This window comes from Anolis sagrei, chromosome 11, assembly GCF_037176765.1.
Source record: "Anolis sagrei isolate rAnoSag1 chromosome 11, rAnoSag1.mat, whole genome shotgun sequence".
Lineage (NCBI taxonomy): Eukaryota > Metazoa > Chordata > Lepidosauria > Squamata > Dactyloidae > Anolis > Anolis sagrei.
Genome location: NC_090031.1, coordinates 34,640,328 through 34,665,160, shown reverse-complemented (window position 1 = coordinate 34,665,160; position 24,833 = coordinate 34,640,328). Strand labels below are relative to the sequence as shown.

Genomic DNA, 24,833 nt, shown 5'->3' with positions numbered 1-24,833 from the left:
TGGATGGAAGGAAGGAAGGAAGGAAGGATGGAAGGATGGATGGATGGATGGATGGATGGAAGGAAGGAAGGAAGGAAGGAAGGAGGAAGGAACTCCAGGGACATTCATTTCATTATAGTTTTTGAACCATTTTGCCTTTGGAGAAAAGAAAGGAAGGAAGGAAGGAAGGAAGGAAGGAAGGAAGGATGGAAGGAAGGAAGGAAGGAAGGAAGGAAGGAAGGAAGGAACGAACGAACTCCAGGGACATTCATTTCATTATAGTTTTTGAACCATTTTGCCTTTGGAGAAAAGGAAGGAAGGAAGGAAGGAAGGAAGGAAGGAAGGAAGGAAGGAAGGAAGGAAGGAAGGATGGAAGGAAGGAAGGAAGGAAGGAAGGAAGGAGGAAGGAACTCCAGGGACATTCATTTCATTATAGTTTTTGAACCATTTTGCCTTTGGAGAAAAGGAAGGAAGGAAGGAAGGAAGGAAGGAAGGAAGGAAGGAAGGAAGGAAGGAAGCAAGGAAGGATGGAAGGAAGGAAGGAAGGAAGGAAGGAAGGAAGGAAGGAAGGAACTCCAGGGACATTCATTTCATTATAGTTTTTGAACCATTTTGCCTTTGGAGAAAAGAAAGGAAGGAAGGAAGGAAGGAAGAGGCATCAGGCCCAAACGGCTCTGCGACTATTATGTGAGGAACACAAAAATACCGATTTCACCACCTCCAAAAAAGCAGGCAACTACTATACAATGAAATATGGGGGCCAGGGGACAGTTCCACCTTGTCTCCTGTGCTATGCTAATAATGTAACGTAATATAATATATTGTATATACATATAATGTTTATAATATTATAATGTAATACAATATAATGCTAATAATAATATATTATAATTATATATTGATATTACATGTCATATTACCAATAATATTACAATATAATGGTATAATACAATATAGTAATATATAATACTGATATTGTATTGTGTTAATAATATAATATATTGTATATAAATATATCTTGTAAGCTGCTCTGAATCCCCTTCAGGGTGAGAAGGGCGGCATATACATGTTGTAAATAAATAAATAATCTAGCTTTATAATAATATAATATAATATAATATTTATAGTATTATAATGTACTACAATATAATACTAATAATAATACTGCAAATTTTATAGTACATATAATATCACTAATAATTTTAAAATATAATGGTATAGTACATTATCGTAATATTTAATGCTGATATTGTATTATGCTAATATGTATGTATGTGTATGTATGTGTGTGTGTGTGTGTGTGTGTGTTATATATATATAACTAACTAACTTGTAAACTGCTCTGAATCTCCTTCGGGGTGAGAAGGGTGGCATATACATGTTGTAAATAATAAATAATCTATCTTTATAATATTATAATATAATAATATAAAATATAATATTTATAGTATTATAATGTACTACAATACAATACTAATAATGATGCAAATTTTATAGTGCATGTAATGTTACTAATAATATTACAATATAATGGTATAATCTATCTTTATAATATTATAATATAATATTTATAGTATTATAACGTACTACAATATAATACTACTACTAATAATGCAAATTTTATAGTACATGTAATATTACTAATACTATTACAATATAATGGTATAGTATAATATTGTAATATTTAATACTGATATTGTATTATGCTAATAATATAATACATTGTATGTATATATATATATATCTTGTAAGCTGTTCTGAATCCCCTTTGGGGTGAGAAGGGTGGCATATAAATGTCGCAAATAAATAAGTAAATCAACCCCCTTGGACACGCTCCTTTGCAGGACCCTCCGTGACGCACCTCGTCGTAAAAGATGCAGGCGTGCTTGCCCGACACGTAGTTGCAGTGACCATAGTTCGTAAGGCACACGTCCATGTCGGCTCCTGTCAAAAGAGGAGAGGACGCAAGCCATGAATACGGGAGGCTCCGACACAAGCAAAGGGTTCAAGGACAGCCCAGCCTCCACTTCCTCTCCTTTCCAGCCAGAAGGGACCCTGGAAGGCCAGCCAGAGACCCCCCCCCCCCCCTAGGGGTGGTGAAGTCGCGCTGAGGGCGGGGCCTTGCCTGCTCCGATGTAGAGAGTCCTGTAGCACATGTTGACAGCGCTGCCCATCCCCAGGAGCGGGTAGAAGACGGCCCGGGCTTGCACCTCCTTCTCCTGCCCTGCAAGACACAAAAGTGCACCCACATCATCATCATCACCAGCTTGGGTTGTTTGAGAAAGGTGTTATTTGTTTTTTGGGAATGTCCAATGCTATTTATGAGAAAAAAGCCAGTCTTTCCTTTTGTTTTCTATGAATGCTCCCATTAGAGAAATGCATAAGGAGGTGGGTGAACTACAATTCCCAGAAACGTGAGTCAATCCTTCCCAAACCCTGCCCTTCTTCAAAGTTGGGTCTGTGTGCCAAGGGTGGTCCAGATCCAATATCTGCTGGGTTCAATGATATCTAGACAAGTGTGAACTATAAGTCCCAGGTTCCCAGGGCAATCACCCACCAACCCAGCCAGTAATCCCAGTTGCCCATGTTGGGTCTGTGCGCAAAGTTTGGTCCAGATCCATTGTCAGTGCTCTCTGGATAAGGGTGAACTACAACTCCCAGATTCCCAGGGCAACCACCCACCTACCCAGCCAGTAATCCCAGTTGCCCACGTTGGGTCTGTGTGCAAAGTTTGGTCCAGATCCATTGGCAGTACTCTCTGGATAAGGGTAAACTACAATTCCCAGATTCCCAGGGCAATTATACCCAAAACCTGCCAGTATGCACAGTTGGCCATGTTGGGTCTGTCTGCCAAGTTTGGTCCAGATCCATCATTGGTTGGATTCACAGTGCTCTTTGGATGTAAGTGAACTACAACTCCTATCAATCAAGGTCAATTCCCCCAAACCTGGTCATGGGGGATCTGTGTGGGCAAATGTGGTTCAGGTCCATTATTTTGGGGGGGGGGGGGGGCAGAGTGCTCGGCCTTGATGCAGGTTGAACTACAACTTCCATCCTATGGACACCTCCACCACATACACACATATATGGACATGTCCACCACTTACAAACATACACACATGTTCTCATATATATATATATATATATATATATATATATATATATATATATAAATTGCTAGCCGTCTCCTGCCACGCATTCCTGTGGCCCAGTCTGTGTATATGTATTTTGTGTGTGTATATATTTCTGTATATGTGTATGTGTGTTTGCGTACATATGTGCATTTTTGTGCATGTGCTGTTGTTTTGGCTTTTAAAGTCTCTTCTGCTGTGTTTTTCAGTGTTTTTATGATTGATGGTCACTTGTTGGTCTGTTAGGGGTGTAGTGTCCAAATTTGGTGTCAATTCCCCCAGTGGTTTTTTTTACTTCTGTTAATCCCACAAACAAACATGACATTTTTATTTATATAGACTAGCTGTACCCGTCACGCGTTGCTGTGGCCAACCTTCCCTCTTTCTCTCCTTTTTTCCCTCCTTCCTTCACTCCCTCTTTCCTTCCTTCCTGTCTTTCCTCCTCTTCTTCCTTCCTTTTTTTCTTTCTCTTCTGCTGTCTCTTTTTTCTTCCTTCTCTCTTTCCTTCCCTCCCTCTTTCTCTACATCTTCCCCCCCTTCCTTTGCTCCCTCTTTTCTTCCTTCTTTCCCTTCTTTCCTTCTCTCCTTCCCCGCTTTTCTTTCCTTCCCTTTCTCTCCTTTCTTCCTTCTCTACCTCTTTCCTTCCTTCTCTCTTTGCTTCCATGTTTCCTTCTCCCTTTTCTTCTTTTTGTTCTTTCTCTCCGTCTTTCTTTTCTTTCTTTCTTTTCTTTTTCTCCTCTTCCCTCCCTCTTTCTTCCCTTTTTTCTGTATTGTCATTTTGCTTTTTATCATTTAGCTTTTTGGGATTTTTTAAGTCCCTTCTGCTGTGTTTTTCAGTGTTTTTTTTTTTTTGAGTGAAGGGTATACATTGGGTTGTGAGGTGCCTTGTGTCCAAATTTGGTGTCAATTCCCCCAGTAGTTTTTGAGTTCTGTTGATCCTACAAACGAACATTACCTTTTTATTTATATAAATAAGATTATATTATTATTATTATATTATAATTATGATATTACATAATTATATGTGTGTATGTATGTACTAGCCATCCCCTGCCACGCGTTGCTGTGGCTCAGTCTGTGTATATGTGTTTTGTGTGTATATATTTGTATATATGTGTGTTTGCCCATATATATGTGGTTTTGTACATGTGTTGTAATGTATTTTTTGTTTTTTGGCTTTTTAAATATCTTTTGCTGTGTTTTTCTGTGTTTTTATGAGTGATGGTCACTCGCTGGACTGAGAGGTGTCTTGTGTCCAAATTTGGTGTCAATTCATCCAGTGGTTTTTGAGTTATGCTAATCCCACAAACGAACATTACATTTTTTATTTATATAGATGTGTATAGATAATAATAATAATAATAATAATAATAATAACGGAATTTAATTATATTGTACTTGGTTTTACTGTGAGCCGCTTAGCAAGTAAATGTGGGAGAGAAACGTATGTATATTTCTGTATATCTGGGGTACCTTCGGAGGGGTGGTCCTGTGGGCTGGGCGGCTGGGGCCCGAGGCTGCCCGCGAAGGGCTGGACCTTTGACGTGAAGAGCTGGTGTAGTCTCTGCAAGGCCAGGAACTTGATCAACCTCTCGTCCAGCATATTGATCTCGATCTCTACGGAAGGACAAACACGGATGGTCAGAGAAAGCCCCGGGAGACCCTTCGGGAGTCACCCACCAAAGAAAGGTGCCGCTGGCCCCGAGAGAGGCTCACCTCCGCTGCCGTCCATCAATGCTTTCAAGGACCCGGCGAGGTCCAGCGCGGCCGAAGAATTGGAGAGGAGCAAGGAGGGGGAGGCCAAGAGGCTGCCGAGGGGCAAGGCGCTGGGACTGGCCTTGCCGTCTGGAAGGAAGAGGAAGAGGAAGGATGGGTCAGGAGCCTGGCTTTGGCCCTCCTTTCCAACTATTATGGTGGCCTCCAAAACCTTTACCTTTACAATAGGTACCGCTCCAGTGGGAAGATAAGGGCACTCCATGCAGTCATGCTGGCCGCATGACCTAGGAGGTGTCTACGGACAACGCCGGCTCTTCAGTTTAGCAATAGAGGTGAGCACCAACCCCCAGCGTAGAATTAATGTCAGGGGGAAAACCTTGACCTTTACAATAAGTATCGCTCCGGCGGGAAGGTAAGGGCACTCCATGCAGTCATGCTGGCCACATGACCTAGGAGGTGTCTACGGACAACACCGGCTCTTCAGTTTAGAAATTGAGATGAGCACCAACCCCCAGAGTCAGACCTGACTGGACTTCATGTCAGGGGGAAACCTTTACCTTTACAATAGGTATCGCTCTGGCGGGAAGGTAAGGGCGCTCCATGCAGTCATGCTGGCCACATGACCTAGGAGGTGTCTACGGACAACGCTGGCTCTTCAGTTTAGAAATAGAGATGAGCACCAGAGTCAGGCATGACTGGACTTCATGTCAAGTGGAAATCTTTACTAATAGTGATGCAGCGGGTTAAACTGCTGAACTTGCTGACTGAAAGGTCGGTGGTTCAAATCCTGGGAGTGGCGTGAGCTCTTGCTGTTAGCCTCAGCTTCTGCCAACCTAGCAGTGAGTAGATCAATAGGTACCGCTTCTGCAGGTACCTATTGAATTTGTTTACATAGTGGTCAGTGCTCTGTAGTTTTGACCCCATTTGGGATCCCCGGCTGTGACTGAAGGACAACTCCCATCCCTTTGGATGAGCTGGGGATAATGGGGATTGCAACCCTGGGGTTGGGGAAACCACAAAGTTAGGCCTCCTACCCACAAGCCTTAGGTCTCCATTTAAGACCCCATTCTCCTGACCAAGCAGAACAAACTGCACCCAAGGTGTATCACAACTCTCATCAGCTTACAGGAAGGTTTTCCCCTTGCTGTGTTAATTCGGACTGTTGATGTTGTCGTTGTGGGCCTTCAAGTTGTTCTAGACTTAGTACAGCTAAAGGTTTCCCCTCGTGTCCAACTCTGTGGGGTGGTGCTCACCTCCATTTCTAAGCCAAGGAGCCAGTGTTGTACATAGTCACCTCCAAGGTCATGTGGGCAGAGTGACTGCATGGGCTGTTACCTACCTGCAGAAGCAGTACCTATTGATCTACTCACATTTGCATGTTTTCGAACTGCTAGGTTGGCAGTAGCGGAGGCTGACAGCAAGAGCTCACGCCACTCCCAGGATTCGAACCGCCAACCTTTCAGTCCGCAAGTTCAGCAGTTTAACCCACTGTATCACTATTAGTAAAGATTTCTACTTGACATTAAGTCCAGCCACGCCTGACTCTGGTGCTCATCTCCATTTCTAAACTGAAGAGCTGTCTTAGGTCATGCGGCCAGCATGACTGCATGGAGCACCGTTACCTTCCTGCCGGAGCGGTACCTATTGTAAAGGTAAAGGTTTCCCCCTGACATGAAGTCCAGTCATGTCTGACTCTGGGGGTTGGTGCTCATCTCTATTTCTAAACTTAAGAGCCAGCATTGTCCGTAGACACCTCCTAGGTCATCCAGCATGACTGCATGGAGCACCCTTACCTTCCTGCCGGAGCGGTACCTATTGTAAAGGAAAAGGTTTTCCCCCTGACATTAAGTCTACTCTGAGGGTTAGTGCTCACTTCCATTTCTAAACTGAAGAGCCGGCGTTGTCCGTAGACACCTCCTTGGTCAGGGATGGGCAACCTTTTGAGCTTGGTGTGTCAACATTTGCCAAAAACCTGAGCATAACTTGGATGGAGTGTGTGTCACTTTGAGAAAAAACCCATAATTTTGCAATATTTACAGTTTAAATAAGAAAAATGTATAATCCACGCTGAATTATGAAGATGTTAAATTTGTAGAGACTTTTACAAATTTAACGATGGAATTAGATTGACTCTTATAAGGTGTACTTCTCTGTATGCGGCCGCATGTGTCCAGCATGTGTATGTGGCCAGCATGACTGCATGGAGCACCGTTACATTCCCACTGGAGCAGTACCTATTGATCTGCTCACATTTCTATGTTTTTGAACTGCTAGGTTGGCAGAAGCTGGGGCTAACAGCAGGAGCTCACCCTGCTCCCCGGATTCGAACCTGCAACCTTTCGGTCAGCAAGTTCAGCAGCTCAGCGCTTTAACCCACTGTGTCACAAATTGTGTTATGTAGCGTAATACTCACAAGAATTAAAGACTGTCATTCAGTAACTGGCCTTTTGGTGGGAGCCAAAGGCATAGAGGGTTCAACAAGATTAGCAGCTCAGCGGTTTAACCCACTGCGCTACTAGGAACTCCTCATCAACTTAGTCACAGATTTAATGGCCCTTTGAAAGTAATCGTAAGGCAGGAGAGACCCTCAATGGAGGCCTAGAGAGGCCGAACTCTGGCCCTGGAGGTGGTTCGTGTTTGGTTTGGAGGCAAATGGAAGCCCTTGTTTTGCAAGCCCGGATGGGCTTCCTTGCTGCCTGGGGGTGCCTCAAGGTCAAGGGGCGCCCCCACTCTCACCTGGAGGGGGTGCCGGGGAGCAGAAGCCGTGGGCGGCCCGGATGGAGGAGGCGCTGCCGTCGCCCAGGGCGGCCTGGGGAGGGGTCAGCGCCCGGGTGGCGGTCAGCGGGGACTCCAGGGCCCCCAGGTCCATGGAGAGCAGGGACCCCGCCTGCGTCTGCGCATTCTTCAGCCCCCGGTGTGCGCAGGAGAGCGGGCCCGCTGCGTTCTCCGTCTTCACCACGTGGTTGAGGAGCCCGACACTGGCCGCCGGGGGAGTGGCGGGCCGGGGCCAGGGTTGCTGTTGTTGCTGCCGTTGTGGCAAGACCGCAGGGAGGCCGGCCCCGTAGAAGTGCGGCCCGTTGGCCTTGGCGTCCGTTGGGGCGACGTTGGGGCCGTTGGCGGTCCCGCAAGGGGAGGCCTTCCTGGGCCGGTCCGTGCACGGGGAGAAGCGGGCCTCCTCCGGGAAGGAGTTCTGGGCGGAGGCCAAGTAGAGCGAAGGGAGGTCGGCCTTGTCGGGGGCGGCCACCACCACCGGCTTCACGTCGGCCTTCTCCGCCTGCTCCGAGTCCCAAGGCGAAGGCGGAGGCGCCTGCTTGGCGGACAAGTGTTTCAAGATGCTGCACTGCAGGGCCACCACGCTGCACAACCACTGCAAGACGGAGGAAAAGAAAAGGCCACACGTGAGGAGAACGCAGCTCTTTGGGAGTATTCCTACGGCTAGCAACTGTATGGGTCTTCCAGGGGGTTTGGACTTCAACTCCCACCATTCCTAACAGCCCCTCAGCTGCTTAAGCCGAGTGCTGGGCCCATAACCAACATCAGGATCATTTACCAGTGCGAGATGTGAGGAAGCTTCCTCGACAACAGGCATGGGCAAACTTTGGCCCTCCCTCCAGGTGTTTTGGAGCCCAATTCCCAACTACCACCATTCCGAACAGCCTCAGCCCCCTTCCTTTCCCCCCTCAGCCACTTAAGCCGGGTGCTGGGCCCATAACCATCATTAGGATCGATTGTTTTGGACCCCAACTCCCAACTCTAGGTGTTTTGGACCCCTACTCCTAAATCCAGGTGTTTTGGACCCCAACTCCCAACTGCAGGTGTTTTGGACCCCAACTCCCAACTCCAGGTGTTTTGGACCCCAACTCCCACCTCCCACCATTCCTAACAGCCTCAGGACCCTTCCTTGGGATCAATTGTTTCAGACCCCAACTCCCAACTCCAGGTGTTTTGGACCCCAACTCCCAACTCCCACCATTCCTAATAAGCCTCAGCCCCCTTCTTTTTCCCCCTCAGCTGCTTAAGTTGAGTGCTGGGCCCATAACCATCCTTGGGATCAATTGTTTTGGACCCCAACTCCCAACTCCGACCATTCCTAACAGCCTCAGCTCCCTTCCTTTTCCCCCTCAGCCGCTTAAGTTGAGTGCTGGGCCCATAACCATCCTTAGAATCAACTGTTTGGGCCCCAACTCCCAACTCCAGGTGTTTTGGACCCCTACTCCCAACTCCCACCATTCCTAACAGCCTCAGGCCCATTCCTTTCCCCCCTCAGGTACTTAAGCTGAGTGCTGGGCCCATAACCATCCTTGGGATCAATAGTTTTGGACCCCAACTCCCACCATACCTAACAGCCTCAGGCCCCCTCCTTTCCCCCCTCAGGTACTTAAGCTGAGTGCTGGGCCCATAACCATTATTGGGATCAATTCTTTTGGACCCCAACTCCCAACTCCAGGTGTTTTGGACCCCAACTCACAACTCCAGGTGTTCTGGACCCCAACTCCCAACTCCAGGTGTTTTGGACCCCAACTCCCAACTCCAGGTGTTTTGGACCCCAACTAACTCTAGGTGTTTTGGACCCCAACTCCCAACTCCCACCATTCCTAACAGCCTCAGGCCCCTTCCTTTCCCCCCTCAGCCACTTAAGCCAAGTGTTGGGCCCATAACCATCATTGGGATCAATTGTTTTGGACTCCAACTCCCACCATTCCTAACCACCTCAGGCCCCTTCCTTTTCCCCCTCAGCTGCTTAAGTTGAGTGCTGGGCCCATAACCCTCACTGGGATCAATTGTTTTGGATCCCAACTCCCAACTCCAGGTGTTTTGGACCCCAACTCCCAACTCCAGGTGTTTTGGACCCCAACTCCTAACTCCAGGTGTTTTGGACCCCAACTCCCAACTCCAGGTGTTTTGGACCCCAACTCCTAACTCCAGGTGTTTTGGAACCCAACTCCTAACGCCAGGTGTTTTGGACCCCAACTCCCAACTCCAGGTGTTTTGGACCCCAACTAACTCTAGGTGTTTTGGACCCCAACTCCCAACTCCCCCCATTCCTAACAGCCTCAGGCCCCTTCCTTTCCCCCCTCAGGTACTTAAGCTGAGTGCTGGGCCCATAACCATCATTGGGATCAATTCTTTTGGACCCCAACTCCCAACTCCAGGTGTTTTGGACCCCAACTCCTAACTCCAGGTGTTTTGGACCCCAACTCCCAACTCCAGGTGTTTTGGACCCCAACTCCTAACTCCAGGTGTTTTGGACCCCAACTCCCAACTCCAGGTGTTTTGGACCCCAACTCCTAACTCCAGGTGTTTTGGACCCCAACTCCCAACTCCAGGTGTTTTGGACCCCAACTCCTAACTCCAGGTGTTTTGGACCCCAACTCCCACCATTCCTAACAGCTTCATCCCCCTTCCTTTGCCCTCTCGGCCGCTTACGCCGAATGCTGGGCCCATAACCATCCTTGGGATCAATTGTTTTGGACCACAACTCCCAACTCCTGGTGGGAGTTGAAGTCCAAAACATTCAGAGGGCCAAAGTTTGCCCATACCTCATCCCGATGGCAGGCTTCCCACTCAAACGAGTACCCAGAATGTCTCTCCTCCCACAAGACCAGGAGTCCCTGTCCCTCAAGACGCCTCACCTCTTGCTGTTCCGACTGGCTGGCTAAGTGCTCCGGATTGCAAAGGTGCGTGTGCAGGGCGTCCTCCGTGGGGACCCCGTTGCAGATGAGCTCCCCGTCTCGGATCCCCGCCGGCGCCAGTAGCGGAGGAGGGATCTTATACTGGGATTTGATAGCGTCCGGGATCTGAGGACGGAGGAAGAGGGAACAGGAGGTGAGTCAATGGAGTGGAGAGTGTCGATGGCCAGCAAGGCACGAATGTGGCTGGTGGCCAGAGCGTCCTCCTTACCTTCAAGCCTTTCCTCTTCATGGACTGGGCCACGCGGCGGTTGGGTGGGTGCTTCCTGTGGATCCGGTTGAGGAAGTCCACCTTGACGGCGTGCTGCGAGATGGTGTCCTGGAAGCGGTCGAAGACCCGGCAGCGGTTGCTCAGGGTCATGTTCTTCTGGTTCAGCTGGAGGAGAGACACGGGGGCCGCGGGTGAGCCCAGAGGGGGAGGCCCGCTCTCCGGACCCGGGTCCAGGGCAAAGGGCGGAGGGGGCCGTTGGCTCACCACCACGTGCTCAATGTGGTTCGGACACATCCAGCGGCCCAGGGGCATGGCCGTGAGCGGAGGCTCCAGGCAGTCCATGTGGAACAGCAGCGGGCAGTAGTCGCACTGGATGAGCGGGGCCACCCGGCAGCTCCTGCAAAAGCACAAGGGAGGGGCAAAGTTTGCGTCAGCTCAAACACTCTCTGCACACCACTTCAGCAAGTGAGTGAGTATTGCCACGGGCAAACTTTCTAACTTGGGGACCGCATGTAGGCTGCCCAGTGATGGAAAGAAAAAAGAGAAGGAGGAAGGAAAGAGAGAAGGATGGAAAAGTCAAAAGGGAGGAAGGGAAGGAGAAAGAGGGAGAGAAGGGGGAAGGAAGGATGAAAGGGAAGGATGGAAGAAGAGGGAGGGAAGGAAGGAAAAGAGGAAGGAAAGAGAGAAGGAAGGACAAAAGGGAGGAAGAGAAGGTTGAAAGGAAGGAGAAAGAGACAGAAAGACAAAAGGGAAGGAAGGAAGGAAGGAAGGAAGGAAGGAAGGAAGGGAGGGAAGACAGACAAAAGGAAGGGAAGGATGAAAGGGAGGAAGAGGAGCATGGAAAGAAGGAGAAAGAGAGACAGGAAGACAAAAAGGAAGGAAGGAAGGAAGGAAGGAAGGAAGGAAGGAAGGAAGGAAGGAAGGAAGGAAGGAAAAAGAGGGAGAAGGGGGAAGGAAGGATGAAAGGGAAGGATAGAAGGAGAAAGGGGGAGGGAAGGAAAGAATGAAGGAAAGAGAGAAAGATGGATGGATGGAAGGGAGGGAAGGACCAAAGAGAGGAAGGGAAGGAAGGAGAAAGAGAATGAAAGACAAAAGGGAAGGAAGGAAGGAGAAAGAGGGAAAGGGGGGGAAGGAAGGATGAAAGGGAAGGATGGAAGGAGAAAGAGGGAGGAAAGGAGGAAGGGAAAAGAGAAGGAAGGACAAAAGGGAGGGAAGGACAAAAAGGTAGAAGGGGAAGATGGATGGATGGAAGGATAAAGGAAAGAGAATGAGGGAAGGACCGAAGAGAATGAAGGATGGAGAAAGAGAAAGAGAGAGGAAAGAGTTAAGGAAGGTTGAAAGGATGGAAGGGAAGGAGAGAGGGAAGGGAGGGAGGGAAGGAGGAAGAAAAGAGAAGAAGGAAGGAAGGATGAAAGCATGAAAGAGGGAGGAAAAGAAGAAAAGAAAGTAGGAAAGAAGGATGGGACAGTGAGAGAGAGGAGGGTTAAGAGAACAGCCCCACTCCCCTGAGGCGATACCTGCTGCAAGTGAAGCAGACCTTCACCGGCAAGGGCACCAATCCGTTGTGGTCCAGCTCGTGCTGAGCTTTCTTGACGTTCTTCCCGCTGGTTTCTTCTTTCCGCCGCCGCTTACTCGTACCTGGCAAGGAAGGAAGGAAGGAAGAGCGATGCTGGAACCCGGGTCGGTGGGAACTGTAGTTCACCCACATCCAGAGAGCATGGCGAACCCCACCAACAATGGCTCTGGATGTGTACGTATCCAGGCCCTGTTAAATTTGGCTTGTTGTGGAAACAAGGATTGGGGATAAAGCTTCAGTGGAGACCCCTTTCCCCGCTAATAATAACTCTTTCAGTAGCAGGTTTCCATTTGGAGGGGTAAATTTCCCTCACTTGCTGTTGTCTCATCCCTGTTCTTAACTATGAGTCAGATGTTTGTAACTCAGGAACTGTCTGCAGATTACTCACAACCTTATGTCTTCTCGAGTGGGACCATTCCTAACATTTCAAACCAAATGCAAGAGCAGGATGATGGGCTCCCTCACCCAGGTGGCACTCACCTGGCAGGGCCGTGGTGCAGGTCAGCTCGTTGGGCAGCTGGAACTGGGTGGGGTTCCTTTCCATGGCGGCGGCAATGAGCAGCTCGAAGGGCCGCTTGAGGTGGGGCTGCCCGCCGTCCGCCTCGCCCGCCGGGCCCGAGTCTTCGTCCACGTCCACGATGTCCTCGTCCATGTCGTTCTGCTCCGAGTTGGGGGTCTCGGTGCTGGCGTTGGAGGTGGGGGTGCCCGGGCGGCTGGCCCTCCGCTCCAAGAGCCGGGCGTGGGGGAGGGCCCGGAGGCTCCCGCCGCCCCGCTCCAAGTACTCCACTTCCCGTGGGGGAGAGGCGGCCCTTTTGCCGGACTTGTCCACCAGCCCGTTGACATGCCCGAGCTCCTTCTTCTGCTCCCTCTTCTGCAGGCAAAGCAGACACAGAACAGGTCAGTGAGTAGGCCAAAGCCTGTCAGAGTCAGTGGGCCAAAGCTAGTGTTGTCCTGAGGAGTGTGAGGCATACCTCTGTGTGAGAGAAGCCTTGTATGAAAAAGCTCTATTGTAAAGGCTGCAGCTTGTTAGAGTTAGTGAGCCAAAGCTAGTGTCATCCTGATGAGAATGAGTAGGCCGAAGCCTGTCAGAGTCAGTGGGCCAAAGCTAGTGTCGTCCTGAGGAGTGTGGGGTAAACCTCTGTGCGAGAGAAGCCTAATGTGAGAAAGCTCCAGTGTGAAGGCTGCTGCCTGTTAGTGAGCCAAAGCTAGTGCCGTCCTGAGAACAGTGAGTAGGCTGAAGCCTGTCAGAGTCAGTGGGCCAAAGCTAGTGCCGTCCTGAGGAGTGTGGGGTAAACCTCTGTGTGAGAGAAGCCTTGTATGAGAAAGCTCCATTGTGAAGGCTGCTGCCTGTTAGAGTTAGTGGACCAAAGCTAGTGCCGTCCACAGGAGAGTGAGTAGGCTGAAGCCTGTCAAGAGTCAGTGGGCCAAAGCTAGTGTCATCCTGAGGAGTGTGAGGTAAACCTGTGTGTGAGAGAAGTCTCATATGAGAGCTCCATTGTGAAGGCTGCTGCCTGTTAGAGTCAGTGGGCCAAAGCTAGTGTCATCCTGAGGAGTGTGAGGTAAACCTCTGTGTGAGAGAAGTCTCATATGAGAGCTCCATTGTGAAGGCTGCTGCCTGTTAGAGTTAGTGGGCCAAAGCTAGTGCCGTCCTGAGGAGAGTGAGTAGGCCGAAGCCTGTCAGAGTCAGTGGGCCACAGCTAGTGTCGTCCTGAGGAGTGTGAGGCATACCTCTGTGTGAGAGAAACCTCATATGAGACAGCTCCATTGTGAAGGCTGCTGCCTGATAGAGTTAGTGGGCCAAAGCTAGTGCCGTCCTGAGGAAAGTGAGTAGGCCGAAGCCTGTCAGAATCAGTGGGCCACAGCTACTGCCGTCCTGAGGAGAGTGAGTAGGCCGAAGCCTGTCAGAGTCAGTGGGCCACAGCTAGTGTCGTCCTGAGGAGTGTGAGGCATACCTCTGTGTGAGAGAAGCCTCATATGAGACAGCTCCATTGTGAAGGCTGCTGCCTGATAGAGTTAGTGGGCCAAAGCTAGTGCCGTCCTGAGGAGTGTGAGGCATACCTCTGTGTGAGAGAAGCCTCATATGAGACAGCTCCATTGTGAAGGCTGCTGCCTGATAGATTTAGTGGGCCAATGTTAGTGCCGTCCTGAGGAGAGTGAGTAGGCTGAAGCCTGTCAGAGTCAGTGGGCCAAAGCTAGTGTCGTCCTGAGGAGTGTGTGTTGTCCTGAGGAGTGTGAAGTAAACCTCTGTGTGAGAGAAGCCTTCTGTGAGAAAGCTCCAGGGTGAAGGCTCCTGCGTGTAAAGCTACTGTGTATTTGTTTGTGTTATGGAAACCTTGTGCTTGTAAAGAGTGCAACCATATTATTTTACTACAAAGAAAAGTCTCTGAAGAAAGAGGTAACATTGCTCTGTGTGTTCTTGTTCTTTTTATCACTTTGGGCTTCCGGTGCTGGGTCACGCTGCTGCTAAGTTACTCTGCTGTGTATTTATGGGTCTTTTGTTAATAATCCCACTAGCCCAAAAGCGTCCAAAGGGATGTTGACTCCATGGACGGAGAATCTATGGATCTGTACCCAAGTAATACATTGGGTGGTTAGGTGTCTTGTGTCCAAATTTGGTGTCAATTCCCCCAGTGGTTTTTGAGTTCTGTTAATCCCACAAACTAACATTACATTTTTATTGATATAGATTTGTTCTGAAAGGGGAACGTGGCCTGACAACGGTTGATATGCAGCCAAGGTTCCACAACCAGATTGTTTTGGACTGCCGCTTGGGAAGGAGGCAAAGCATCCTGATTGGAGGAGGATCCCAGAGAAGTGGGGGAAAAGCACCCAGAAAACATGGCTTCCCCAGGACAAAAGAGCCAAGGGAGAGGAGAAGTTGTCGCATTTTCAAGAGTCAATATTTGCATTCAGCTGGCGGCAGGAAAGGCCAGCCTCTCCGGTGACAAGTTGGCTTCCCTCTGCCCATTTCCCACGAAAAGAAGGAGGGGAGGAGGAGGAGGAGGAGGCCGGAGGTGGGACCATCGCTTCCCCCTTGGCTGCCATGGAGACCGCGGGAGGGCATGCCTTTCTTTTCCGAACGGGCTTCCGGAAGGAGCTGGGAGGCTTGGCAACCGAGGCGGCCAGCCTGGAAAGGGGACGGACCCAGGGCAGGGCCTCACCACCGCTGCCCTTGGCTCAGGAAGGAAGGAAGGAGAGAAAGAGAGAGAACCAACCAAGCCTGGGTTTACATGCTCGGCCTCACTCTTGGTGCATTTGGTCTAACTTTTCTGAAGATTTTGCAATGCCGGCGGTCTGAAGTCTTGCTCACTTGCAGACCCTTGTAAAGGACACTACGGGAGTTTGGTAAACAAGGCCAGAAATGCATCCAAGTCTAGATTCACTGGGACAAAAGCCACAGGTTCCTGGACCGGGAGGAAGTTCTGGGCTTCAAGTACTGAATATACTCGAGTATAAGCCTAGTTTTTCAGTCCTTTTTTTAGGCTGAAAAAGTCTCCCCCGGCTTATACTCATAGAATCATAGAATCATAGAATCATAGAATCATAGAGTTGGAAGAGACCTCATGGGCCATCCAGTCCAACCCCCTGCCAAGAAGCAGGAATATTGCATTCAAATCACCCCTGACAAATGGCCATCCAGCCTCTGCTTAAAAGCTTCCAAAGAAGGAGCCTCCACCACACTCCGGGGCAGAGAGTTCCACTGCTGAACGGCTCTCACAGTCAGGAAGTTCTTCCTAATGTTCAGATGGAATCTCCTCTCTTGTAGTTTGAAGCCATTGTTCCGCGTCCTAGTCTCCAAGGAAGCAGAAAACAAGCTTGCTCCCTCCTCCTCCCTGTGGCTTCCTCTCACATATTTATACATGGCTATCATATCTCCTCTCAGCCTTCTCTTCTTCAGGCTAAACATGTCCAGTTCCCTAAGCCGCTCCTCATAGGGCTTGTTCTCCAGACCCTTGATCATTTTAGTCACCCTCCTCTGGACACTTTCCAGCTTGTCAACATCTCTCTCGAGTCATATATATATATATATATATATATAAATATAAAAGGCTTGGGCAATCCATGGTTCTAAATGGTTCTAAAGTACTTACAAAACTAAAGTTCTGGTGGTGAAAATTCCAAAACTCTAACAAAACTCTCAAAATTTCATAATAAATGGCAGTTCCTAATTGGTTCTGTCATAAAAATCACCAATAATGAAATAATAATGAAATTTTGAAAGTTTTGTTAGAGTTCTGAAATTTTCACCACCAGAACTTTAGTTTTGTAAGTACTTTAGAACCATTTAGAACCATGGATTGCCCAAGCCTAATAGATATATATATACACACACACACACATATATACACACATACACACACACAGACATATAGACATATATCTATATATATAAATCTGTTATGGGCGTTCAACGGAGCCACAAAACTCAACCCCCCCCCCCCCTGACAAAAATCAGAGAACACTGTGGACTCAAACAATGATGGGTCCTACACAAGGAGTGACCATCACTCAAAACATTATGATTCTGTCATTTGGGAGTTGTAGTTGTAGTTGCTGGGATTTATAGTTCCCCTATAATCAAAGAGCATTCTCAACTCCACCAACAACTTGGCACACAGGCCTCCCATGACCAACAGAAAATACTAGCAGCATTTGATGGGCATTGACCTTGAGTTTGGGAGTTGTAGTTCACCTCCATCCAGAGAGCACTGTGGACTCAAACAATGATGGATCTGGACCAAATTTGGCACGAATATTCCATATGCCCAAATATGAACACAGATGGAGTTTGGGGGAAATAGACCTTGGCATTTGGGAGTTGTAGTTACTGGGATTTATAGTTCACCTACAATCAAAGAGCATTCTGAACTCCACCAATGATGGAATTGAACCAAACTTGGCACACAGGCCTCCCATGACCAACAGAAAATACTTAAGGCCATCAAGTCCAACTCCTTTCACCAGGGCAAGAAAACGTAATCAAAGCCCTCCTGACAGAGAGCCATCTAGTCATAGATATAGATAGATATATATGATTCACACACAGAGAGAGATAAAGTATTATAGATTTGAAAGGGACTGAGTGAAGCAGACGGAAAGGAAAGGAAAGCCCTAAATCCCAACGGAATTGGCTCTGGAGAGCTTCCTTCCGAGTGTTTTCTCCCTCCTCAAGCTTCTGTTGCATTGAGAGAAAGGAAGGGGACTCGCTTCTGAAGGCCTTCACTCAGCAAGGGACACCTTTACCTTTCGGCGCACCGTACAGCGATGGCACATCCACTCGCCCGGAGGCAGCATCTCTTCGCTCAGAGGAGGATTACTGTGGGAGGAGAGAAGAGGACACAGGTTACGTCACAGGCGCCAGACAATCAGGAGGGGAGAAGAGGCTGGACTGCAAGTCCCACTCTCCACAGGCTGATGGGAAATGCAATCCTAGAACACCCATAAACCTGCCTACTCCTTCAAGTTGAGACCCAGAATGGTTGCAAAACAAGCGCAATGAAGACTAGTGGTGCATAAACATCTCTGAAGACGTTTTGGAGCTTCTTGCTAGCTTCTCAAACACTTCTCGTGGTGTGGATGGAATTGCTTTCATGATACCAAGAAACCACCCGCTCACATTGAAGGGCCTGGGGTTCCCAAGCAGTACAACACTCCGGTGATAGTTTCTGGATGCTGTCAAGTCAGAGAAGCAGGGATGGAATGAGGGCTTATTTATTTATCGTGTCAGGAGTGAACCAAACCAACTGTATTGCATTAAAAAACAGACAAACAAACAAAACACAAAATTTGCAGACTTGGTATTCTATTAAATATCCTTTGACCAGTAGCTAGCCAATGAGAGAAGGCTCCTCGCAGGATTGCGGAGCATCCGGGCGTCCCCTGGGCAACGTCTTTGTAGACGGCGGATTCCCACACTCCAGAAGCGACTTGAAATATGCAACCAAACAAGCAAACCAACCAATGGCATAAGGGCTGAGCACCACATATATAACAACAGCTGGCTGTAGATGAAGGGCTAGAAGGCATGATCATCAAGTTTGCAGACAACACCAAATTGGGAGGGATAGCCAATAGTCCAGAGGACAGGAGCAGCATTCAAAACGATCTTGACAGATTAGAGAGATGATGGGCCAAAACTAACAAAATGAAGTTCAACAGTGACAAATGCAAGATACTCCACTTTGGCAGGAAAAACGAAATGCAAAGATACAGAATGGGGGAGGCCTGGCTCGAGAGCAGTATGTGTGAAAAAGATCTTGGAGTCCTCGTGGACAACAAGTTAAACATGAGCCAGGAATGTGATGTGGCGGCAAAAAAAGCCAATGGGATTTTGGCCTGCATCAAGAGGAGCCTAGTGTCTAGATCTAAGGAAGTAATGCTACCCCTCTATTCTGCTTTGGTTAGACCACATCTGGAATATTGTGTCCAATTCTGGGCACCACAATTCAAGAGAGATATTGACAAGCTGGAATGTGTCCAGAGGAGGGCAACTAAAATGATCAAGGGTCTGGAGAACAAGCCCTATGAGGAGCGGCTTAGGGAACTGGGCATGTTTAGCCTGAAGAAGAGAAGGCTGAGAGGAGATATGATAGCCATGTATAAATATGTGAGAGGAAGCCACAGGGAGGAGGAGGGAGCAAGCTTGTTTTCTGCTTCCTTGCAGACTAGGACGCAATTGAACAATGGCTTCAAACTACAAGAGAGGAGATTCCATCTGAACATTAGGAAGAACTTCCTGACTGTGAGAGCCGTTCAGCAGTGGAACTCTCTGCCCCGGAGGGAGTGTGGTGGAGGCTCCTTCTTTGGAAGCTTTTAAGCAGAGGCTGGATGGCCATTTGTCAGGGGTGATTTGAATGCAATATTCCTGCTTCTTGGCAGAATGGGGTTGGACTGGGTGGCCCATGAGGTCTCTTCCAACTCTTTGATTCTATGATTCTAATGGGGAGAAGCAAAGCTGCCAGACTTCAGAAGGACAAGAGGAATGGTGCAAACTTCAGAAGGACAAAAGGAACGGTGCAAACACACACACTGAATCAGGAGGACACGCCAGTGTCAGGTTGGCCTTCAGCACACAAGGACTCCTTCAAAATGCAGGACAGCCTGCCACCGGATGTCGCTCAGCAGAAGTCGCACACACTGAAAGGTTAATTGCAAGGGCTTTGAATTCTCAGGTTGTGTTGCCTTATGTGTGGGGCTTACTGAGGAGCAGTCTGAACTTGAAAAGGCATACCTGCCTTCCTGAACCACTGGGATCAAGCAAATAAATCAGCGAGGGGTCTGTTTATGATGCTGCAATCACCCTTCCCTCGATCTCCTATTTCTCCATTCAGTCGTGAAGCTCTCCAGCCTCAGCTGAGGGACGCGATGAGACCCGGAGGTGTGCTGCTTGGAAAACACGTTACATAAAGATACGCCAGCAATGCTTTGCAGGAGATGCCCGAACACCCGACGTGGAAAGCCACCAGGGAACTCTGCTCTTGACAGTTAAGATTGGATCACAGCCACCCACACGGCAGGAAGGTCCCCGGCTTGCCTGGCACGGAGCAAAACGCTCTGCTACACCAAAAGCTTGACAGTGCCCTGAGCCAAAGAATCAGCCCCCTCACTGCCTTTGGGCACCTTGTTCTGGGCACATCCGTAGGGAAACCAAGGTGCTTGTCTATAAAGCTATTCCCCTCCCAACTCTGCTCTACGCCTGCGAAACGTGGACTGTCTACAGACGTCACATGCAACTCCTGGAACAATTCCATCAGCGCTGCCTCCGGAAAATCCTGCAAATCTCTTAGGAAGACAAGCGGACAAACATCAGTGTGCTGGAAGAAGCAAAGACCACCAGCATTGAAGCGATGGTTCTCTGTCATCAACTCCGCTGGGTCGGCCACGTTGTCTAGATGCCTGACCACCGTCTCCCAAAGCAGTTGCTCTATTCTGAACTTAAGAATGGAAAACGGAACATTGGTGGACAGGAAAAGAGATTGAAAGATGGCCTCAAGGCCAACCTTAAAATCTCTGGCATAGACACTGAGAACTGGGAAGCCCTGTCCCTTGAGCGCCCCAGCTGGAGGTCAGCTGTGACCAGCAGTGCTGCAGTATTCGAGGAGGCACGAGTGGAGGGTGAAAGAGCGAAATGTGCCAGGTGGAAGGCGCGTCAAGCCAACGCTGACCGGGACCGCCTTCCACCTGGAAACCAATGCCTTCAATGTGGGAGAAGATGCGGGCCAAGAAGAGGGCTCCACAGCCACCTACGAATCCACAAGGAAACCCATCATGGAAGACCATCTTACTCGTCCAACGAGGGATCGCCTAAGTAAGTAAATAGGTCTGGGCACCTTGAGGTCCAATACCAATGATCTCGGGAAGTAAACACTGTCTGCCACTCTCAAGAAGTCACAGTACTTTGAATCCCCCCAGAGTGAGGGCTGATCCATCCTCTCCTTGCTCCAAATGTCTGCAGAGTGACAAGAAGCAATTCAAAGACCATCGCCAATGGAACCTCAGTCTCACCAGGTCGCTTTCCTGTGCTTCCACAGCAATCCCCAAATGGTGACCAGGAAAACCGACTCCCAAGTAATAAATCCCGAGGATGGGTGCAGCTTTCCCTCCTTCAAGCCACAGGCCTAAGTCATGCCTCTCTTTGCCATGGCACAGAGAAACATTCTTGAGAAACGAGGGCCTGCCAACTGCGCCCAAGTGAGATGTTTTGAGCATGAAGGCCACAGCTGGGCAGCACAACTCACGGCTGGCCCGGGGATGGAAATGGCTCAGCAGCAGCGGCAACGGCAATGCCTCCTGCCTGTCAGCTTCCTGTTACAGTCACATTAACCAGGCAGCCATTTTGAGAGCCCAGCTCAGCAATCCAGGAAGCAGGAGGACCTCCGAGCACCATCCTAGCAGCCCCAAGGCAATGGCAATGGGAAGCCGAGCAATGCACCGCACTGAACAAAAACCGCCTGGAAAGGAAGCAAAAAGCCACAAGTAGCCCTTGACCTCTCAGAAGACAAGTTTCAAAGGTTCCACAAAGCTCTCTGGCCCAAAGCCACCACTAAGCTGGAAGGCATGGGTATGCTGAGAGAGACACTGTGTTGCCTTTTGTCTCTCTTGGAAATGCACAGCTGACCTCTTACATCTGAAGGACTTGGCCAGCTTATCGCAGACAACCTCAAAGCAGATTTTGCAAGGAAGGAAGGAAGGAAGGTGGGTAGACACCCAAGATGGGAGAGCAAGACGGTGGTCAACAAGATCAATTGATCAGCTGCGTGGTAGGAGAGTGGCCTTCTCAAAAGGCAGTCAAGAAGGAAGGAAGGAAGGAAGGAAGGAAGGAAGGAAGGAAGGAAGGAAGGAAGCCACCAAAGATTGGAGAGCAAGGAAGGAAGGAAGCCACCAAAGATTGGAGAGCAAGACGGTGGTCATCAAGATCAATTGATCAGCTGCATGGTAGGAGAGTGGCCTTCTCAAAAGGCAGTCAAGTAGGTAGGTAGATAGGTAGGTAGGTAGGTAGGAAGGAAAGAAGGAAGGAAGGAAGGAAGGAAGGAAGGAAGGAAGGAAGGAAGGAAGGAAGGCAGCCACCCAAAATCAGAGAGCAAGACGGTGGCCATCAAGATCGATTGATCAGCTCCGTGGTAGGAGAGTGGCCTTCTCAAAAGGCAGTCAAGTAGGTAGGTAGGTAGGTAGGTAGGTAGGTAGGAAAGAAAGAAAGAAGGAAGGAAGGAAGGAAGGAAGGAAGGAAGGAAGGAAGGAAGGGCGGCAGCCACCCAAGATCAGAGAGCAAGATGGTGGCCATCAAGACTGATTGATCAGCTCCGTGGTAGGAGAGTGGCCTTCTCAAAAGGCAGTCAAGTAGGTAGGTAGGTAGGTAGGTAGGTAGGAAAGAAGGAAGGAAGGAAGGAAGGAAGGAAGGAAGAAAGGAAGGAAGGAAGGGCGGCAGCCACCCAAGATCAGAGAGCAAGATGGTGGCCATCAAGACTGATTGATCAGCTCCGTGGTAGGAGAGTGGCCTTCTCAAAAGGCAGTCAAGAAGGAAGGAAGGAAGGAAGGAAGAAAGGAGGGCAGCCACCCAAGATCAGAGACCAAGACAGTGGTCATCAAGATCAATTGATCACCTCCATGGTAGGAGAGTGGCCTTCTCAAAAGGCAGTCAAGAAGGAAGGAAGGAAGGAAGGAAGGAAGGAAGGAAGGAAGGAAGGAAGGATGGAGGGCAGCCACCCAAGATCAGAGACCAAGACGGTGGTCATCAAGATCAATTGATCAGCTCCATGGTAGGAGAGTGGCCTTCTCAAAAGGCAGTCAAGAAGGAAGGAAGGAAGGAAGGAAGGAAGGAAGGAAGGAAGGAAGGAAGCCACCCAAGATGTGAGAGCAAGACGGTGGCCATCAAGATCGATTGATCACCTCCATGGTAGGAGAGTGGCCTTCTCAAAAGGCAGTCAAAAAGGAAGGAAGGAAGGAAGGAAGGAAGGAAGGAAGGAAGGAAGGAAGGAAGGAGGGCAGCCACCCAAGATCAGAGAGCAAGACGGTGGTCATCAAGATCGATTGATCACCTCCATGGCAGGAGAGTGGCCTTCTCAAAAGGCAGTCAAGAAGGAAGGAAGGAAGGAAGGAAGGAAGCCACCCAAGATGTGAGAGCAAGACGGTGGCCATCAAGATCGATTGATCAGCTCCATGGTAGGAGAGTGGCCTTCTCAAAAGGCAGTCAAGAAGGAAGGAAGGAAGGAAGGAAGGAAGGAAGGAAGGAAGGAAGCCACCCAAGATGTGAGAGCAAGACGGTGGCCATCAAGATCAATTGATCACCTCCATGGTAGGAGAGTGGCCTTCTCAAAAGGCAGTCAAGAAGGAAGGAAGGAAGGAAGGAAGGAAGGAAGGAAGGAAGGAAGGAGGGCAGCCACCCAAGATCAGAGAGCAAGACGGTGGTCATCAAGATCGATTGATCACCTCCATGATAGGAGAGTGGCCTTCTCAAAAGGCAGTCAAGAAGGAAGGAAGGAAGGAAGGAAGGAAGGAAGGAAGGAGGGCAGCCACCCAAGATCAGAGAGCAAGACGGTGGTCATCAAGATCGATTGATCACCTCCATGATAGGAGAGTGGCCTTCTCAAAAGGCAGTCAAGAAGGAAGGAAGGAAGGAAGGAAGGAGGGCAGCCACCCAAGATCAGAGAGCAAGACGGTGGTCATCAAGATCGATTGATTGATCAGCTCCATGGTAGGAGAGTGGCCTTCTCAAAAGGCAGTCAAGTAGCAATGGGACTTGCAAAACAAAGAAGGCTGCACACACCATCGTCCACCATCTAGCCCAGTGGTTCTCAACCTTCCTAATGCTGCGACCCCTTAATACCGTTCCTCATGTTGTGGTGACCCCCAATCATCAAATTATTTTCATTGCTACTTCACAACAGTACTTTTACTACTATTTGTAATGTAAATATCTGATATGCAGGATGTATTTTCGTTCACTATACCAAATTTTTCACAAATACCTGATATGCCCAAGTTTGAATACTGCTGGGGTTTGGGTTAGGCTTAGGGTTGATTTTGACATTTGTGAGTTGTAGTTGCTGGGATTTATAGTTCACCTACAATCAAAGAGCATTCCAAACTCCAACAACGATGGAATCGAAATAATCTTGGAACACTGAACTCCCATGACCAACAGAAAACACTAGAAGGGTTTGGTGAGCATTGACCTTGAGTTTGGGAGCTGTAGTTCACCTATATCCAGAGGAGTGCTGTGGATTCATGCAATGATGGATCTGGACCAATCTTGGTACAAATACTCAATATGCCCAAAATGTGAACACTGGTGGAGTTTGGGGGAAAATATACCTTGACATTTGGGAGTTGTAGTTGCTGGGATTTATAGTCCACCTGCAATCAAAGAGCCACTTGAACCTCACCAATGAAAGAATTGAGCCAAACTTCCCAAACAGAACCCACGTGACCAACAGAAAATACTGTTTTTTGTGATGGTCTTTGGCGACCCCTCTGACACCCCCTCACAACCCCTCCAGGGGTCCCGACCCCCAGGTTGAGAAACACTGATCTAGCCGATCTGTCAGCATTTGGGCCCAAACACACACTCCCCACGCATTGCTCCAAAACCTCGTGGCTGCGAGGAGACATGGAGGTGGTGCATCTTTTCCTCGACGGGGATTAATGATCAGGAAACAGCATGCTTCCCTTCCGCACAGTGGAGCCCTTTGTCAAGATACGGCCAGGCGAAGGAGGAGCAGCAGCCAAAGCCGATGGTAAGAGAGAATCCCCCCCAAACCCACCTGCCCTTTTCAAACCCCAGACAGACGGGGATTGTTTCATGTCGAAATTGATGCACGCCTGCCTCTGGAAGCCTCCAAAGGCAAGGAAAGTGGTGGGGTGACTTCAAAGCAAGCAGGTCCACGGTCTGATGTTCCAGGCTGTTATTTCTCAAGCTAGGCACAAATATGGTGCCACTCCCTTCCAGTCCTCCAGATCTGGCCAGGGTGGTCCATGCCTTAGTCACCTCCAGATTGGACTACTGTAATGCACTCTACGTGGGGCTGCCCTTG

The 24,833-nt window shown here is 49.0% G+C and overlaps 1 protein-coding gene across 1 annotated transcript in view; it reads right to left on the bottom strand.

Annotated features, from left to right (window-relative positions):
• Nucleotides 1-24,833, bottom strand: part of PHF12 (PHD finger protein 12) — a 61,316-nt gene that overhangs the window by 7,675 nt on the left and 28,808 nt on the right. Inside the window, exons 3-13 of the mRNA XM_060756678.2 lie at nt 17,548-17,620; nt 12,784-13,174; nt 12,245-12,365; nt 10,992-11,124; nt 10,728-10,892; nt 10,460-10,624; nt 7,563-8,193; nt 4,827-4,955; nt 4,584-4,727; nt 2,105-2,203; nt 1,841-1,923 (exon numbers count right to left, since the gene is read on the bottom strand). Coding sequence (XP_060612661.2) covers nt 1,841-1,923; nt 2,105-2,203; nt 4,584-4,727; nt 4,827-4,955; nt 7,563-8,193; nt 10,460-10,624; nt 10,728-10,892; nt 10,992-11,124; nt 12,245-12,365; nt 12,784-13,174; nt 17,548-17,620 — 2,134 coding nt within the window. The remainder of the gene's footprint in view (nt 1-1,840; nt 1,924-2,104; nt 2,204-4,583; nt 4,728-4,826; nt 4,956-7,562; nt 8,194-10,459; nt 10,625-10,727; nt 10,893-10,991; nt 11,125-12,244; nt 12,366-12,783; nt 13,175-17,547; nt 17,621-24,833) is intronic.